At 37.8% G+C, this 19,186-nt stretch overlaps 1 protein-coding gene across 1 annotated transcript; it reads left to right on the top strand.

Moving 5' to 3' along the window:
• The first annotated feature begins 4,043 nt into the window (after window positions 1–4,043).
• Window positions 4,044–4,919, top strand: LOC140805405 (uncharacterized). Its single transcript, XM_073161676.1, has one exon. It carries the CDS (start codon window positions 4,044–4,046, stop codon window positions 4,917–4,919), a length of 876 nt encoding a protein of 291 aa, XP_073017777.1.
• The last annotated feature ends 14,267 nt before the right edge of the window (window positions 4,920–19,186 follow it).

The following is a 19,186-nucleotide window of genomic DNA, read 5'->3' as shown; positions in this document are numbered from 1 at the left end:
GTTGGAGCCCGGGTCCCCACAACAGGTGGTATCAGAGCAATAGGTTCTGTGGACTGAGATAGAATAGAATGAGCGGGGTAGATCGAGTCATCTTTCTTGCTATTGTATGTTAGCATGATTTATTGCTTTTCTTATTATATGTTGTATGTGTTATTTGAATTGATTACATCATATACTTATCAAGCCTGAATCAGAACCGATTCTCGATCAGAGGTATATGATCAGAGGAGGGCTGATACAGATTGTATAGACTGTATATTAATCTGTTTGATATTCAGATATGCCGCCTAGAAGAATACCACAACAAACTGCAGGTCAAGTGCCAGAACAGGGTAGTACGTCCGGTACTCAGATGGACGTGACTGCTACACCAATGGAGACTTTTTTGAAACGGTTCCAATCTTTTCGACCACCGACTCTGAAAGGGACAGAAAATGCAGTGGATTGTGAGAGCTGGCTAGACGATATAGGGATGTTGTTTGAATCTCTTGCCTATACAGATGAACGAAGAGTGAAATTAATTGGGCATCAGTTGCAAGAAGTGGCCAAGAGCTGGTGGCTTACAACGAAACGAGCATTGGAGCATAGAGGTATCGATATTACTTGGAAAGTATTTAAAGATGAATTTTATCAACGTTTCTTTCCAATGTCATATCGGAAGGATAAAGGGGCATAATTTACAAATCTATGACAAGGGCAATTGAACATTGAAGAATATGTTTCCAAGTTTTCTTCCTTGCTCCGATTTGTGCGACACGTGGCAGGAAATGACGAGGCGGTCGCGGATCAATTCATCAACGGTTTAAACCCTGACATCTTTACTTTGGTGAACACGGGGCGACCCAATACTTTTTCTGATGCACTGAACAGAGCAAAACGAGCAGAGGCTGGCTTGATTAGGCAGCGAGGGGCTTCTTATAGTGTTCAGAGTCAGAGGCAGCCACAGCCCGCCGTAAAGTTTCCACCACCTCCTCCTCGATTTGATAGTGGAATCAGTAGTAGAGGCAAGAAAGATTCTTTGAAGGTTAAAGGCAAACAGTTTAAGAAAGCAGGGAGCAGTTCATCGAGCTCCAGTGGATCCCGACAGAGAGGTCAGGGTCAGAGTTCAAGGTATAGTGGTGTTTATTGCAGTTCGTGTAGAGACAAGCATGCCACTGAGCAGTGTCAGGGAGTCATGGGACGCTGCAACATTTGTAGACAGGGTTTGTCCCAAGAGAGGTGCACAGCGATCCCAGATTGTCGGGTCATCGGCATCAGTGCCTCAGATTGAGAGACAAACGTCCGTACATTCATTCCAGCCGCCATCTACACAGTCCCAGCAGAGACCAGGAGGTAGCCAGACCGTGAGCCAACATCCCAGACAGCAGGCTAGGGTGTTTACGCTGACGGAGGAGCAGGCACAGGAGGCATCAGATGATGTTATTGCAGGTAACTGTTTTTGAAACATCTGCCCTTTTTATTGCTATAAAAGTACTGGAAATTTTTTATTTTTTTTTCTTAACACTCGATTTTTGGCCATGACATATAACACATGAAAATATTCTTATAAAATATTTTACCCTTCTAGAATAAAACCTCAAACAACTAGTATCTAAAAATTCAAGTGAAATAGTCATAAAGTAAAATGTCTACTGTTTTACCAAACCTAAAAAGCAATAATTTGAAAATTAAAGTCCATACTAATGTTGGGTCGATAAATTAGAGGATATTATTATTGATTTTGTGCTTCAGTAATATCAATTAATTTGAGAGTGCAGTCTTATCTTTTTAGTGGAATAGAATAAGATTAATAAATTATTTTGATAAATCATGAGTTGATTGGATCAAATTAATTTATTGGAGCTTAATTTAATTGAATCCGATCAGGTCCCTTTGGTGGCTCTAATATAAACTCGGATAAATTATATGAGTTATAATTTATGGTATATGTGGGATAAATTTATCTAGACAGAATTATACATGGAAGTTTATCAGCTAATCTTCTAGATATGGTATAATATATTCTGTCCATTTAAATTTATATTTTAAAAGATATTCTAGTTATCTTTTTGTTACAAGATATCACAAATATATTGTATATATATATGTGATATTGTAACTTGTGACCACACACAATCCTACGTTTAGAGTTTGAGAGAACACCAGAGAAGGCTTGGAGGTTTGAAGCGTAGATCCAGTGCAGAGGAAGATCGTAAGCACGCTTCAAGGGTAATCTCTAATTTCCTGTGTGTTGTAATTAATTGATTCGTGTTAAATACGTAGAACAATCAATCCTGTGAAAAAAAGAGAAGATTGAAATCACAAGAAATTAATTTTTGTGATCCGATCTTCTCGGTCTTGTCTAACAAGTGGTATCAGAGCCACGGGTTTTGATATTGTTTTGTGTATTTCGAATTAATTAATTATTTATGCATGTTTTAGTTTAAAGCAGTGTTAGTTTTATGTGATTATGGTTTGAATGGATTGATTTATTTAATTTTTGAACAGTTTATGGCCTTAGTTATTTTGGTGAAATTGTATTTCGTATTTTCGAGTCTATAACCAAGGGGGTGGATTACGACTCCATGTTTCCCTTTGTTTATTTTTGTGCAATTTTATTGTATTTTTTCGGATTTGGGCTTTTCTGTTACTGTTTAAAGAAATGGAGGGCCGTATGCAATTTCGATTAAAACTACAAGGACCAGATTGCAATTTCGTCCAAAGAATTCCAGGGACCGGAGTGCACCTTCTTCAAATCGTCAGGGGCCTGTTCTGTAATTTCCGAAAACCACCATGAAAGTGCAAATCTGGATCGCGAAATCTGGAACGCCACGGCCGCGAGGGTGAGGAACGAGTGCGAAGTGATTTACTTCACGTTGGAGTGGGCGCGATTGAGATTCGAAAATCACAAAATTTTTCGCGCTGGATCTTGGAAAAATCGGGCACCGATTTTCGTTTTCGAAATGGGTTTGGTGTCTCGGTGGTTTCCGGATGACTAGCGCGGTGTAAATCTTCGCATTGGCAAGTTTCCGGCGATTCCAGCTGCGGCGTGGGGGCAGCGGCGGCGGCGGCGTTTTTTTGCTGCAGGGTTGAAGAAAAGTCGAAACGGGTTCTGGGTCAAAAGAAAAGTCGAAACGGGTTCTGGGTCTCGGGTTTCGGGTCATGGGCTTCGGGTCGGATCTGGAGTTTTTCTTGGGCCAAACAAGTTGCTGGATCAACTTGGGCTGGACACTTTTAAGAATTGGAGTGTTGGGCCAATTTTTTGGGCTCAATTAGATCTTTAATTTTATTGTGTCTAGGATGGGCCATAAATTTGTTCTTGTTTAATTATTGCTTATATTTTATCATTCATGTATCATGCCATGTAGATTGCATAAACACCGCTTTAGGTACCATATTTTCATGCATAAAATTTTATTTATTCAATTTTTAGAGAATAAATATTTTGATTAATAATTAAACTATTTTAATAGTTAAAATAGTCATGATTTTATTAATTGGATAAAACCCAAAATTAAAGTTTAAATATTAAGTGTGAGAGGGTATATTTTTTAATAAGCCCACGGTCTCCCTTATTAGTCCATTAGTAAGAATTATGTATGCCTCGTGCCAATTTTATTGGTCTCCCTATAGGAGGGCTACATTGTTTCGGTTACTTGATTGGACTAATTATTATAATTATTTTATAGTAAAATTAATTGTGACCACCCTATAGGTGACATAATTAATTTGGTACTTGATAAATAATTAATTTAAGGGTATACACTTAAGTCAATGATATTGTGAGAATTTCCTATAGAATATTTTTACAATATTTTTGATGGCCAAAATCAAGCAATACTAAATTGATATTGCATGAGTTGCTAGATATATTGAATTTAGTGGGAGGGTCCCAGCCTAGCTATAAATAACATGTTTTTTCCTAAAGAAAAAATTATGTATTTTGGAGTTTTAGGTAATTTGCTGTGTTGTAGTAGTTTTTGGGATCTACAAATGCATTTCATGCATAACACGAAATTTTAATTATTGCATTGCTCATTTAAATTTATTTTAATTTCAGAAAAATGTCTGGAAATTCATTGTCTATGATTTTAACCAACAACCAACTAGTCGGAGAAAATTACATTGATTGGAAACGTAATTTATTGATTGTCTTAACTGCGGAGAAACACAAGTTTGTGCTCAATGAACCCTGTCCATTGGTGCCTACGACGGAGTCCACGACAGCTCAAATGCAGGCTTATGATAAGTGGATCAGTTCTGATGAGATGGCCCGTTGCTACATTTTGGGATCCATCTCAAATGTGCTGCAACAGAAACATCAGAACATGGACACTGCTACGAAAATCATGGATAGCCTCCAAGAAATGTTTGAGCATCAAGGACGTCAGGCACGACAAGCAGCCATTCGAACCATTATGAACATGCGCATGAAACCTGGGACGCCCGTGAGAGATCATATGCTTGCATTAATCGCTCAGTTTAACGTGGCTGAGGTGTTAGGGGCTGAAATCAAATCAGAGACTCAGGTTGACATGGCACTTGAGACTCTCCCTGAGATGTTCTCACAGTTTAAAGTTAGCTATAACATGAATAAGCTAAACATGTCCCTGATTGAGCTGATGAAGGAACTCCGAAATGCTGAAAGTGTTCTTAAGACTAAAACTGGTGATGCATTTGTTGTTGCTTCTGCTGGGCCGTCTTATTCCAAGCCGAAAGGTAAAAATGGGAATAAAAGGAAGAAGCCCAACAAGAAGGGTCCACAACAAAATGAGAAGAAAGTCAAGGTAGATGGCAAGCCTAAGGGAAAATGTTTCCATTGTGGAGAGAAGGGTCATTGGAAGAGAAACTGCCAAGGATATCTAGCTTCCAAGAAGCAGGGTAGTGGTGAGTTATCTTTTATTGAGTCTTGTTTAGTGGTTGATTCTACTGATACTTAGATTGTAGATTCTGGAGCCACTAATCATATATGCAATACTTTGCAGGGGTTCCAAGTAACCAGAAGCCTCAATGAAGGGGAAAATACTCTAAGAGTTGGCACAGGGGCTGTGGTGTTTGCAAAAGCTGTTGGAATTGTTTATCTTTATTTTTCGAATAATAAACATTTGGTTTTAAGACATTGTTATTATGTTCCGGAGATTACTAGAAATTTGATTTATGTTGCTTTATTGTTTAGACAAGGATATTATGTCCATTTTTCACAAATGGTGGTTGATATTACCTTGAATAAAGCTCTTATTTGCAAGGGACATTTGAATAACGATTTATATGTCTTAAAACATGATGACAGCTCTTTGCATCACATTGAGTCCACCAAACGAATTAAATTGTCTCCCACTAATGAAACTTATTTGTGGCACTTGAGACTTTGTCATATTAACCTTAATAGAATTCAACGGTTGGTAAAGGATGGTCCTTTAAGTAATTTAAAGGTGGAATCCTTGCCTGTATGTGAATTCTGTTTGGAAGGTAAGATGACTAAGAAGTCTTTTAAATCTAAAGGACATAGAGCCAATGAAATTTTGGAATTAGTGCACACTGATGTATGTGGACCAATTAGTGTACAAGCTAGAGGTAGATTTGAGTATTTCATCACCTTCACCGATGATTACTCTAGATACGGTTATGTTTACCTAATGTCCCACAAATCTGAATCTTTTGAAAAGTTCAAGGAATTCAGAAATGAAGTGGAAAAACAATTAGGTAAGAGCATAAAAACACTTCGATTAGACAGAGGTGGGGAGTATCTATCCAGTGACTTTAGAACATACTTATCAGATAATGGGATAATATCTCAATTGAGCGCACCAGCTACACCTCAGCAGAATGGTGTCTCTGAAAGGAGAAATAGGACCTTGTTGGACATGGTCAGATCTATGCTAAGTTTCTCTAAGCTCAGTACATCCTTTTGGGGATATGCTATCCAAACTGCAATATACTTATTGAACATGGTTCCTTCTAAGTCTGTCTCAAAAACACCCCTTGAATTGTGGAATGGGCGCGTGCCTAATCTAAGACATATTCGGATATGGGGATGTCATGCTTATGTGCTAAAGAGAAAGATGGATAAAATAGAACCTAGATCAGAATTTTGCATGTTTGTTGGATATCCTAAGGGAACAAGAGGATATTACTTCTATAGTCCTCAAGACAAGAAGGTATTTGTAAGTACAAATGCAACCTTCTTAGAGGACAAGCACATAGAAGAGAGTGAATCAAAGAGTAAGGTTCTTTTGGAAGAGATTACTGAATCATCTACTCCAGAGATCTGCACTGAACCTACTCAGTTTGAATTCACATTTCTACCACCATTAACCACTGGCTTCCAAACAAATGAAGTGGTAGAAAACATTGGTTCCAATGATCGGTCACCCCATCATATCCAAATGGAGAATGAAGGAAATGATCAAGAAGAGAACTTAAGACAACGACAATCAATTCCAATCAACCAAGAACCTCCACAGCTTAGACGTAGTGGGAGGGTCATTCGACAACCTTCTAGATACTTGCTCTATGGAGAATCGTTTGATGCGGTTTCCATTGAACAAAAGGAGGATCCCATCACGTACAAAGAAGCTATGGAGGATGTTGACGCTGACCAATGGAGGAGTGCCATGGAATCAGAAATGAGATCCATGTACACTAACTCCGTCTGGGTTCTTGTAGACATTCCTGAAGGTGTGAGACCTATAGGGTGTAAATGGGTCTACAAGAGAAAGAGAGGAATAGACGGAAAAATAGAGACCTTTAAGGCTAGATTGGTAGCCAAAGGTTTTAGCCAACGAGAAGGAATCGATTACGATGAAACCTTCTCACCTGTGGCTAGAATTAAGTCTATTCGGATTCTCTTATCCATTGCAGCTCATTTTGATTATGAGGTGTGGCAAATGGATGTCAAGACAGCATTTCTTAATGGAAATCTTGACGAAACCATTTATATGGTACAACCAGACGGTTTTATTCACAACGGTCAAGAGCATAAAGTATGCAAACTGAAAAAGTCTATTTATGGACTTAAGCAGGCGTCAAGGTCTTGGAACATCGTTTTTGATCAATCTGTGAAAGATTATGGTTTCGATCAAAATCTTGATGAGCCTTGTGTCTATAAGAAAATTTTGGATGACAAGGTGATTTTTCTTGTGCTATATGTGGATGACATCCTACTTATTGGGAATAATGTAGGGGTGATGACATCTGCTAAAAATTGGTTGTCTCAACAGTTTGACATGAAAGACTTGGGAGAATCAAGTTATGTTCTAGGTATCCAGATCCTTCGGGATAGGAAGAACAAACGGATTGCTTTATCTCAATCTTCATATATTGATAAAATATTGGTGAGGTATGCAATGCAAAATTCCAAGAAGGGTGAAACACCTTTCAGACATGGAATTCACTTGTCAAAGGACCACAATCCCAAGAATCCAAGTGAAGTGGAATACATGAAAAGAGTTCCTTATGCTTCGGCTGTAGGAAGTCTTATGTATGCTATGCTATGCACTCGACCAGATATTTGTTATGCTGTTGGGATTGTTAGTAGATATCAGTCAAACCAAGGACCAGAGCACTAGATTGCTGTAAAGCATATTCTCAAGTATCTTCGCAGAACTAGAGGGTATATGTTGGTTTACTCGGCTTCAGAGTTGGCACCTGTGGGTTATACTGATTCTGATTTTCAAGCTGATAGAGATTCTCGTAAATCCACATAGGGATATGTATTCACATTGGGTGGTGGTGCCGTTGTTTGGAGGAGTATCAAGCAATCATGTATTGCTGATTCCACAATGGAAGCGGAGTATGTAGCGGCTTGTGAAGCATCAAAAGAAGCTGTTTGGCTGAAAAAGTTTTTGCTAAGCCTTGAGGTTATTCCTGCTGCATCAAATGCCATTACTTTATATTGTGATAACAGTGGTGCAGTGGCAAATGCAAAAGAACCAAGAAACCATCAGCGTGGAAAACACATTGAACGAAAATATCACTTAGTGAGGGATATTGTTCAACGAGGAGACGTGACAGTGTGCAAGATAGCATCTGCTGAAAATCTTGCTGATCCTTTCACCAAAAGCTTACCTGCTAGAGCTTTTGAGGAACATATTCAAAATATGGGTGTACTAGACACGACTCATTTACTCTAGGGCAAGTGGGAGGAAAATGTTCGATAGTATGATGCCCATTGAGTACTTTTGTTATATGTTGATGACATTTTGAAATTAAAATAATCTTCATTTATTTGTTTAAATAAATTTACTTTGAGCAATGCATATGTCCATTGAATTGTTGTATTATTATAAATTGAGTGTTTAAGTCGTTAAACACGGAAAGATTCAATTTGTAATTCAATCCAAAGTTTTATTGTCCACGATCGGTAAATAAATAAGGACAAATTATTTTGATAAGATCGTCTCAATTTTATTGAAGCCTATCTTTGGTTTGGTAATAAAATTGAGGATACATTTTGTTGTATTGGACTGGACCACGTGAGATTTGAATTTGATTTGACCATACTAATTCAAATCACTTGATTGTCGTACATAACACCTTAATCCTGAGCGGATAATGAACTTTTATTACTAACTTGAAGTTCTTTGATACATCAATGAGTGAGACCAAACCATTGGTCAATATCTCGATGTTTTGGGAATTAAAGTGAAATAACAAAGAACATATATTCGTAATATGGAATCTGTCACCTAGTCAATAGGTATGATCATAAACTCACAAGTTCTTCTATAGACAGTAAAATCTGAGCTCAGTAGTTCAACATTCTTGTTGAATTAATTATGTGATGTGATCACATGGGACTGTCAAAGAGAAGATGAGGGTTGAGAAGCTATGAATATCTAATATGGGTTATATGGTCATGATACCCTGTTTTAGATGTTCTAATTGATCGACATGGGTGATATGTTGGGTCGATAAATTAGAGGATATTATTATTGATTTTGTGCTTCAGTAATATCAATTAATTTGAGAGTGCAGTCTTATCTTTTTAGTGGAATAGAATAAGATTAATAAATTATTTTGATAAATCATGAGTTGATTGGATCAAATTAATTTATTGGAGCTTAATTTAATTGAATCCGATCAGGTCCCTTTGGTGGCTCTAATATAAACTCGGATAAATTATATGAGTTATAATTTATGGTATATGTGGGATAAATTTATCTAGACAGAATTATACATGGAAGTTTATCAGCTAATCTTCTAGATATGGTATAATATATTCTGTCCATTTAAATTTATATTTTAAAAGATATTCTAGTTATCTTTTTGTTACAAGATATCACAAATATATTGTATATATATATGTGATATTGTAACTTGTGACCACACACAATCCTACGTTTAGAGTTTGAGAGAACACCAGAGAAGGCTTGGAGGTTTGAAGCGTAGATCCAGTGCAGAGGAAGATCGTAAGCACGCTTCAAGGGTAATCTCTAATTTCCTGTGTGTTGTAATTAATTGATTCGTGTTAAATACGTAGAACAATCAATCATGTGAAAAAAGGAGAAGATTGAAATCACAAGAAATTAATTTTTGTGATCCGATCTTCTCGGTCTTGTCTAACAACTAAACCTCTCAAAAATCTCTCAAAAGCATTAGTAAATAGTCTTAAAAATCTTTAATCATAAAACATGAGTCAAAAGTCATAATGCGGAATAATAGAAGCGCTGGTCCTCGAGTTGTGTGCACCTTCAGTCCAGTAGTATCACCCGTCAAGTCCTCCCTCAGAACCACCTGCATCCATCACACCTAGTGATTCTAAAAACTCAACACACCATAATCTTTATAACGAGTAATACGTAATACAGTCAACATATAACGGTGAAAAATATTTGTACTTAAAATATCGTTTTCATGAAGATGCATAAATTTAAACATAACATTTTCATAAATATTATCATGATGCATTTCATAAACCTTAACCTTTTTCCTCAACATGACATGACATAAACATTTTTCATGATCATAAACATTTTTTCTTTTTCCTTTGTTGAATTCAGATCGTTAATTGTGACTTTCCTCAATCCTCAAAAATCGATGGATCCATATACATGTAACCACAGTACTGGGCGGCGGGGGACATCAGCAACACTCTCACCAGTCAACTGGGCCCTGGCCAAGCATTATCGAATAGAAATACGATCGTCGGGGCTCCCTCTGGGGCCTTCTCCCATGAATGGGCTCCCTCTGGGGCCCTCTCCCCTCACGATATTCTCATTCTTACCTCAAACCTCATATCCTCATAACCTCATGTTCGTAATAATGGAAACACGATCGTCGGGCTCCCACTCGGACCATCACCCTCACGACATCGCCATTATTAACGAACTAGTCACAATCACTTCACTTCCTTCAACATTTTTCATTCACGTCACTTTATAAAAATCATGAATAACATAACATTTTTCATTTTGAAAGCAAGCATGCAACATGTATTTTAAATGTCTTCTTTAAATCATAAAATTTCTTTAGACATTTTAAAAAAATCATAATTTAATCATGAACAATTCATAAACATTTAAAAATAATCATATTAACATAAAAACAGCATTTAGGGCACTGCCATGACGTTTACTAATTTTTAGGTGTAAAAAGACCGTTTTACCCCTAGATGTAAAATTTCATGTTTTTGATTTTTTCTTAATTCCATTGACTCTAACATGTCCCAAATAATTATTTAAGCTTACATGAATTTTATCATATTTTTATTTGGCATAAGCGATGAATTTTAAATTAATCTTTAACTATAACATATTAACGCGTTTTAATCCCGAATTAAACCAAATCTTAATATAAAATTCCCAAATTAAAAAATTAGACTTTTAATAATTATTTGAGCTTAAATATAATTTTCTATAATTTTATTCCGCATAAATCTAGGCGTTTCCCGATTTGTTTTTAAACTTAGACGTACTTCCCGGTTTTGACTCGCATGGAATCGAAACTTAACCAAAACTTACCAAACTTGGACCAAAGCTTAATAACACATAACTAACCCATATACAACCAAATTACAGCCCATTAAATCCATTGAACATGCCTAGGAAGCTACTGAATTTTTCTGCACAAGAGTAATAGTCCTAATATGATTCGAATCTAGGCTAGCTTCGCCTCTAGCCCTTGATCACCATGTCCAGCCTCTACCCATCCCTCCTATGCAGCCTACTTAAGTCTAGCGGACCCTCCCTAACCGCATCTAGCAGCCGTGACACTCAAAGACTCCTAGTTGAAGAGTCATTTCCCTTAAAGAGTCTATTTTCGTTTTTATTTTTTTCCCTAATTTTTCCAGCCCTTAAACATACACCTAGGGACCCTTAAATATGTGGAAAAACATCCCTTCAAGTACCCCTACCATGGCAGCCCCTTTGTGCATCATTATGATGAGTTTTAAAATATGAAAACACTTGTTTTGTGCATGTATAGCCATAAAAACGAAAATATAAAAGTTGTGTCATGTTTTTCATGCAATCATGTATCAAACACATAATATGGTGTGAAAGATGAGAAAAAGGAGATTAAGGCGTGCCTTTGCGTTTAAAACGCACGATTTTACGTTGACAAATCGAAGAACGACGACGAGGAGGGCCAAATCTTGAATACCCTTGAAAGCTTTCAAATTTTCTTTACCAAATATGATGTGTGTGTGTGCCGTGAATTCATGTGGGAAAGAATTGGTGAAAGTGGCGTGAGTTTTCTTGAGTGGGGAAGGGTTATGGTAGGTTATGAGGTTAAATTATACTTTAAATACTTAATTAATCTACTAACATGGATTAGGCCCATTAAGTAGTTAATTAGGCTCAGTTAAGCTCATTAGCGAGTAATCACAATATTAAAAATAATATTGTTTAAATAAGTTTGTGAATTTATTGGCCGGGTTGCCAAAACGTTCGCGTTTTTGTTAAAAATCCAACACCGATCAAATTTAAGTCCCGACGTATAAAATCACCACAAAACCCCTTATTTTCAAAATTAAGAAAAAGCATTACCCATATTTTAAATAATTAAAAATAATTATTTATTAAAAACATTTTCTACTTTTTTCAGCCCTCGATCTCCGTTCCTCGATCGCAACTCGAATAACATTTAAAAATACATTTTAATAGAACCATGTAGAAAATATATTTTAAACATGTAAATATGCACAACATTTTTAATTAATGCAATTAAAACAATTAACTAAAATACAAAGGAATTTAATAACTTATATGCATATGGTTCGCGTGGATCTTAAAATTTTCGGGGCGTTACAGTTTTCTTTTCGGTTATCCTGCATATGTGTTGATAGACACAGGTGCATCCCATACATTCATCTCTGAACGTTTTGCATTATTGCATTCATTCTCTGTTGAGTCATTGTCGACTGTAGTATCTATTTCTTCCCCGCTGGAAAGTGGTCTGATATCTGTGACTTCAGTTACACATTGCATACTACAGTTTGAGGGGCATGAGATCGATTTAGACTGTGTTGTACTTGGCTTATATGATTTTGATTGTATAGTGGGTATCGATATGTTAACTAAGTACAGAGCCACCGTAGACTGTTTTCACAAGATTGTCAGATTCAGACTGGAAATGACAGAAGAATGGAAATTCTACGGTAAGGGTTCCAGATGTCGGATTCCCTTAGTGTCTGCTCTGACTATGAGTAGATTGTTGCAGAAAGGAGCAGAAGGGTTCCTTGTCTATTCTGTAGATCTACAGAAATCGAGCCCGGCATTGTTAGATTTGCCAGTAGTACGGGAGTTTGCAGATGTATTTCCTGATGAAATTCCAGGGTTACCTCCAGCCCGAGAGGTAGATTTCAGTATTGATCTCATTCCAGTTACCGTTCCTATTTCGAGAGCCCCGTATAGGATGGCGCCGATAGAGTTGAAAGAATTGAAAGCACAGTTGGAAGATCTTCTAGCCAAGGGATATATCAGACCTAATGTCTCTCCTTGGGGCGCACCAGTGCTATTTGTGCGAAAGAAAGATGGCTCGATGCGATTATGTATAGATTATCGACAATTAAACAAAGCAACGGTGAAGAATAAATATCCATTGCCGCGTATCGATGATTTATTTGATCAATTACAAGGATCATCTGTCTATTCTAAGATTGTTTGCGATCGGGATATCACCAGCTCAGAGTTCGAGATGTTGATATACCGAAGACAGCATTCCGAACCAGGTATGGACATTACGAATTTATTGTCATGCCTTTCGGTTTAACGAATGCTCCAGCGGTGTTTATGGAATTGATGAACCGCTTTTTTCAGAGGTATTTGGATGAGTTTGTTATTGTGTTTAGTGATGATATTTTGGTGTATTCCAAGAATAGGAATGAGCATGCAAAGCATTTAAGAATTGTATTGCAGACACTGAGAAATGAAAGACTGTATGCTAAATTGTCAAAGTGCGAGTTCTGGTTGAAACAAGTTGTCTTCTTGGGTCATATCATATCTGGAGACGGTATTTCTGTGGATCCGAGTAAAGTTGAAGTTGTTATCAGTTGGCCGAGACCGACTTCTGTGCCAGAGATACGCAGTTTCATGGGTCTAGCAGGGTACTATAGACGATTCATCAAATATTTCTCCAGTATTGCGAATACCCAGTTGACACAGAAGAATACGCCATTTGTGTGGTCTGAGGATTGTGAGTCTAGCTTCCTAGAGTTGAAGAAGAGACTGACCAGTGCACCTGTATTGATGATTCCTTCAGGTACTGGTGAGTTCGTTGTGTATTGCGATGCATCTCACAGAGGGTTAGGATGTGTTCTTATGCAGCGAGGCCATGTGATCGCATACGCCTCGAGACAGTTAAAGCCACACGAGACTCGATACCCAATTCATGATCTTGAATTGGCGGCTATCATTTTTGCATTGAAGATCTGGCGTCATTATCTATATGGCGAGAAGTTTGAGATTTACTCTGACCATAAAAGCCTAAAGTATCTATTTTCTCAATCAGAGTTGAACATGAGACAACATCGATGGCTTGATCTAATGAAAGATTTTGATTGCGAGATCAAGTACTATCCAGGAAAATCAAATGCAGCAGCGGATGCCTTGAGTCAAAAGGTATGTTCGTTATCCTTATCGACGATAGGTGTTTCAAATATGATTGAAGATTGCTGTTTATCTGGATTAGCATTTGACACAGATAGTAGACCACTACGACTTGCTACGATTCGAGTTGAACCAGATTTGATTTCAAGAATCAAGGATGCTCAAAGAACTGATCAGAATGTGCAGAAGTCGATTCAGATGGTCAGATCAGGACATTAGTCCGAATATCAGGTACATGATTATGTTCTGTACGTGAATAACCGTCTTGTAGTGCCAGATGTTCCAGAATTGAAACGACAGATTTTGTCAGAAGCGCACTGTAGTCGATTTAGTATTCATCCTGGTGGCAGGAAGATGTACAGCGATTTGAAGACACCGTTCTGGTGGAAACAGATGAAGTCAGATATTGCCGAATTTGTGTCGAAGTGTTTGAATTGCCAACAGGTGAAGGCCGAAAGAAAGAAGCCCAGAGGTTTACTTAAGAGTTTGTCTATCCCTGAATGGACATGAGATCACATTTCCATGGATTTCGTGACGAAGTTACCTCGATCATCCCGGGGCTGTGATGCGATTTGGGTCATTATTGACAGATTGACCAAATCAGCGTGTTTTATTCCATACAGAATGACATACCGACATAATCAGATGGCAGAATTATATGTCAGAGAGGTTGTCAGACTGCATGGTGTGCCGAAGTCTATCGTATCAGATCGTGATCCACGATTCACTTCACACTTTCGGCACAGTTTGCAGCTGGCTCTAGGTACGACTTTACACCTGAGTACTGCTTATCATCCTCATACAGACAGACAGTCAGAGCGGACTATCCAGACTTTAGAGGATATGCTGAGAGCTGTAGTACTAGAGACTTTGGTACTAGTTGGCAAGATTCACTACCTTTGTTTGAATTCTCGTACAACAACAGCTATCAGACGAGTATCGAGATGGCACCGTTTGAAGCTTTGTATGGAAAGAAGTGCAGATCTCCGTTGTATTAGGATGATATATCTGAGGTACCAGAACTTGGGCCTGACATGATTCGTAAAATGACTGAGAAGGTAAAGATAATTCAGAAGCGAATGAAGACAGCGCAAGACAGACAATCCAAGTACGCCAATATCAGACGTAGACCGTTAGTATTTGAACAAGGAGACAGAGTATTCTTGAAGATCTCTCCTTTCAAAGGCATTGTCAGATTTTCCAAGCGTGGAAAGTTGTCTCCTAGATTTATCGGTCCGTATGAGATTCTTGAAAAGATTGGCGATCGAGCATATCGACTTTCTCTTCCTCCTTCTTTACATGGGATACACGACGTTTTTCATGTATCGATTGTTGCGTAGATATATGCCAGATAGTTCTCATGTCATTCAGCCTGACAACGCCGAGCTTGATCAGACTTTGAGTTATGTTGAGCAACCGATACAGATTCTGGATCGGAAAGAAAAGCAGCTCAGGACGAAGACTATTCCGCTTGTGAAAGTCCAGTGGAGTCGTCATGGCATCGAGGAAGCGACTTGGGAAACAGAAGCAGATATGAGATAGAAACATCCCGAGTTATTTACATGATGTGAGTATTTTTTTCAGTTTTAATTGTATTGCTTTCCATATTTGATTCGAGAGATAACATGCGATTTCGAGGATGAAATCACTTCTTAGAGGGGGAGAAATGTAAGGCTTGAAATTTACTAGTCTTCATTGATGTGAGACTCGGAAGATATGAGTATGCATGTCATGAGATGAGAGTATGAAATGTGGCAAGAAATGAAGACCGCACCCGCGCTTAAACATAGACCGCACCTGCGGTCATTAATTCTGAATTTTTGAAGGTGATGCCGAAGCTACACCGCACCCGCGGTGAAGGAGTTACCGCACCCGCGGTTGATGGCCAGTAGGGTAGGAATTTTGGTACGAACAGACACCGCACCCGCGGTCACAAAGGCACCGCACCCGCGGTCGTCGAATTTGAAAAATGAAAAGACTTGCCGAAGCTTGAGCGCACCCGGGGTTATTAAGGAGCACACCCGCGGTCACACGTGTTAAGTGAAAAATAATGACACTTGCTTTGAGCATGCAATATAATGCTGAATCTTCATTTTCTTCACTCATTCAACAGCTGAAAGAACCGAGAAGCTCCAGAGAAATTCCTCAAAGCTTCAACCATCTTAGAACTTTGATTTTACAAGATTCAACCATACGATTTTCGATCCGAATTCATTTCTGTACTCCTCTCATCAAAGGCTTTAAGGGGATGTAAGTTTCATTCAATTCCTGCATGATTTGAGATATTGATGTCGGGGAAATTGTGAATTACACTAGAGTATATGTTCGTGTTATATCGGAGAGCATATATTTGAAATCGGATCGAAGAAATGGTACCGCATGCATTTGTTATGAAATTACAGCATACATGTGATGAGTTTATGTAGCATATTGAAGTTATTAGATGTATATGCTTGTGCTACGAGTTGGTGATATGGATATATTGATGTTTGACTTGTTGGCATTACCGGTATCTTGAGATTATGCTGTTATGCCGTCGAAATAACATCAGGATTGAGTATTACACTTCACATAAACAAGTTGAGTTATTGATTGATAGAATGTTATCCGACATTGATATTTCAGATTTGATATATCGACAAATTCGACTTCGAGACTTCGAACTCGGCAAAGACTACGACAAGAAAGGTATAATTCATGTGACTTTGGGGAGATATAACTCAAATGAGATTCAATTTGATTTTCCCAACAAAATCACATACTAGAATAGTTGTTTATCTTCTGACGTGATTATGATTTGTTTATAGATTTATATTTAAATCTTTTGATATGATTATGCATTTATAGATTTATATTTATACATTTAATATAGGAGAGTCATTGGCAGATTTGCCAAATTTCTAGATGTTCGGTGTATCGACGCATAGGAGCAGACTTTCTCCGATTGTAGACATTCGATACAGACATTAACAAAGTCAAGGAATAAGATGTACCGTCACCCCGATTGGGAGGGTACGTGGCAGACAGTGATGTCTTATTTGCACCGAGATCCCTAGAATTAGAGTGAGTCGAGTCAAGACATAATTTTATTTGAATTGCATGATTATGTAGATTGGATTCATAGACTATGGAGCTCATTGCTAATGCTTACATGCATGATTTATGATTATGTTCTCACCGGAGTTTCCGGCTGTTGTTATGTCTGTATGTGTGCATAACAACATGTGGGGCAGGATCAGGGTCACGACAGAGATGAGATCGAAATAGAGTGGTGACTTCGGGCGCAGAAGATTGCTAGTGGTTGTTTTACTAGACTTGTACTACTTATGATTAGTAGTTGGTATTGAACTCTAGGTTGTACGGATGTATTAGAACAAAACATGTATTTATGTTTGTTGTAATTAAATAACAAAAGATCTTATGTTTAGTTTATATACATTTGATTTAATGGTAAAAGCAAAAATTTGACCCACATTTTATAATAAAGATCCAATTAATCCCATAAAGAATTGAGTTAGAGCCCGGGTCCCCACACTGGCAGTGTCCTGAATGCTGTAAAATATGTTAGAATGTTTATTTCAAATGTTTATTAAATTTTACGATGAAACGATAACGCTAAAAGATGTGTTGCATGCTTGGTTTAAAAGAAAAAGTATTTATATGTATATAAATGAATTTTTATAAGAACGATACTTGGAATCTCGATAATCTTCAACTCCAAGCTCCTCGCTTCTAAAAAACATTTCTTTCTTTCTCTAGACCCCTTGGCTGCTCAATGACCCTAAATTTCGTCCTTTCACCCTTCCATAGAAGTCATGGGCTCTAAAGTAAGGAAACAAATCAACCCTAGAATCTTTCCAAAAATAAAAATGTGCCCGGGTGCACATAAGTTTCCGTCTGGGCGGATGTCCCTCGTAAATTTTCTCCAATACACATTTTTCAAGCTCTCGGGCAGTTGTAAGTTTCCGCCTGGGGGGATATCTCTCGGCCCTCTCTTCTTTTTATTCACGAATTGGCTGCATTTTCAACCACGAGACATATGAGCAACTAAAAAAATGAATTATGAAAAAACACCACAAAATGCATGAATCTAACCGATATATCGAACATAATGGGACATCACATAACATAAAAAATACGTAAAAGCCACCTATATCAATCAATCTGCTCAAAGAGGACCCAAATTCAAGCGACCAAATCATTCGAGTGGCCCCTCAAAAGAAACATTTACCAACATTGTCAACACTGAAGCAAAGTGGTCCTATACGGGCTGTGCAAGGGCTGGAAGGGAAGGGTGAAGGGTGCTAGCCTTTTTAGTGTCATGGATGGCATAGAGGGGCGCGATTAGGGCTGTGGTTGCATGGGTTGTAGAGGCTGCTCCAGTAGGTGGTTAATGGCTTCTTCATGGTCCTAGGAAGGGTACAAAAGCGCTGGTTGGTTCGGTCAAGGGCTAGAGTCGAGGCAAGATAGGGTTCTAACAAACTAGGGCTTCGAAAATTAAGTTTAGAAAATGCAGTAGCTTACTAGGCTTGTTCAATGGTCTTAAATTTCTTGATATGGCTTGTGTATTGTATAAGTAGGTGATAATAAGCTTTGGCTCAAGTTTGATAAAGTTTGGTTAAGTTTCGAGTCCATTCGAGTCAAAACCTGGATATACGTCTAAGTTGTTGAAACGAATTGGAAAATTAGTCGATTGACATAACTTTACGTATAAGAAATAATTATGAGTGTACTTTAAGTTGACATGTTAAGTTTGGAATGATTTGGGTCGTTGTTTTGAGGTCTAAGAATAAATATGGAAAGTTAGGCTTCTAGGGGTAAGACGTTCATTTTATACCTTAAAAATGTTAGACGTGCTCGCAGTGGCTTGAATGCTGTAAAATATGTTAGAATGTTTATTTCAAATGTTTATTAAATTTTATGATGAAACGATAACGCTAAAAGATGTGTTGCATGCTTGGTTTAAAAGAAAAATTATTTATATGTATATAAATGAATTTTATAAGAACGATGCTTGGAATTTCGATAATCTTCAACTCCAAGCTCCTCTCTTCTACAAAACATTTCTCTCTTTCTCTAGACTCCTTGGCTGCTCAATGACCCTAAATTTCGTCCTTTCACCCTTCCATTGCAGTCATGGGCTCTAAAGTAAGGAAACA

This window comes from Primulina eburnea, chromosome 11 (genome assembly GCF_022965805.1).
Source record: "Primulina eburnea isolate SZY01 chromosome 11, ASM2296580v1, whole genome shotgun sequence".
Taxonomy (NCBI): Eukaryota; Viridiplantae; Streptophyta; class Magnoliopsida; order Lamiales; family Gesneriaceae; genus Primulina; species Primulina eburnea.
Note: the sequence above shows the minus strand (reverse complement) of the source record. Positions and strands in the feature narration are given on the sequence as shown.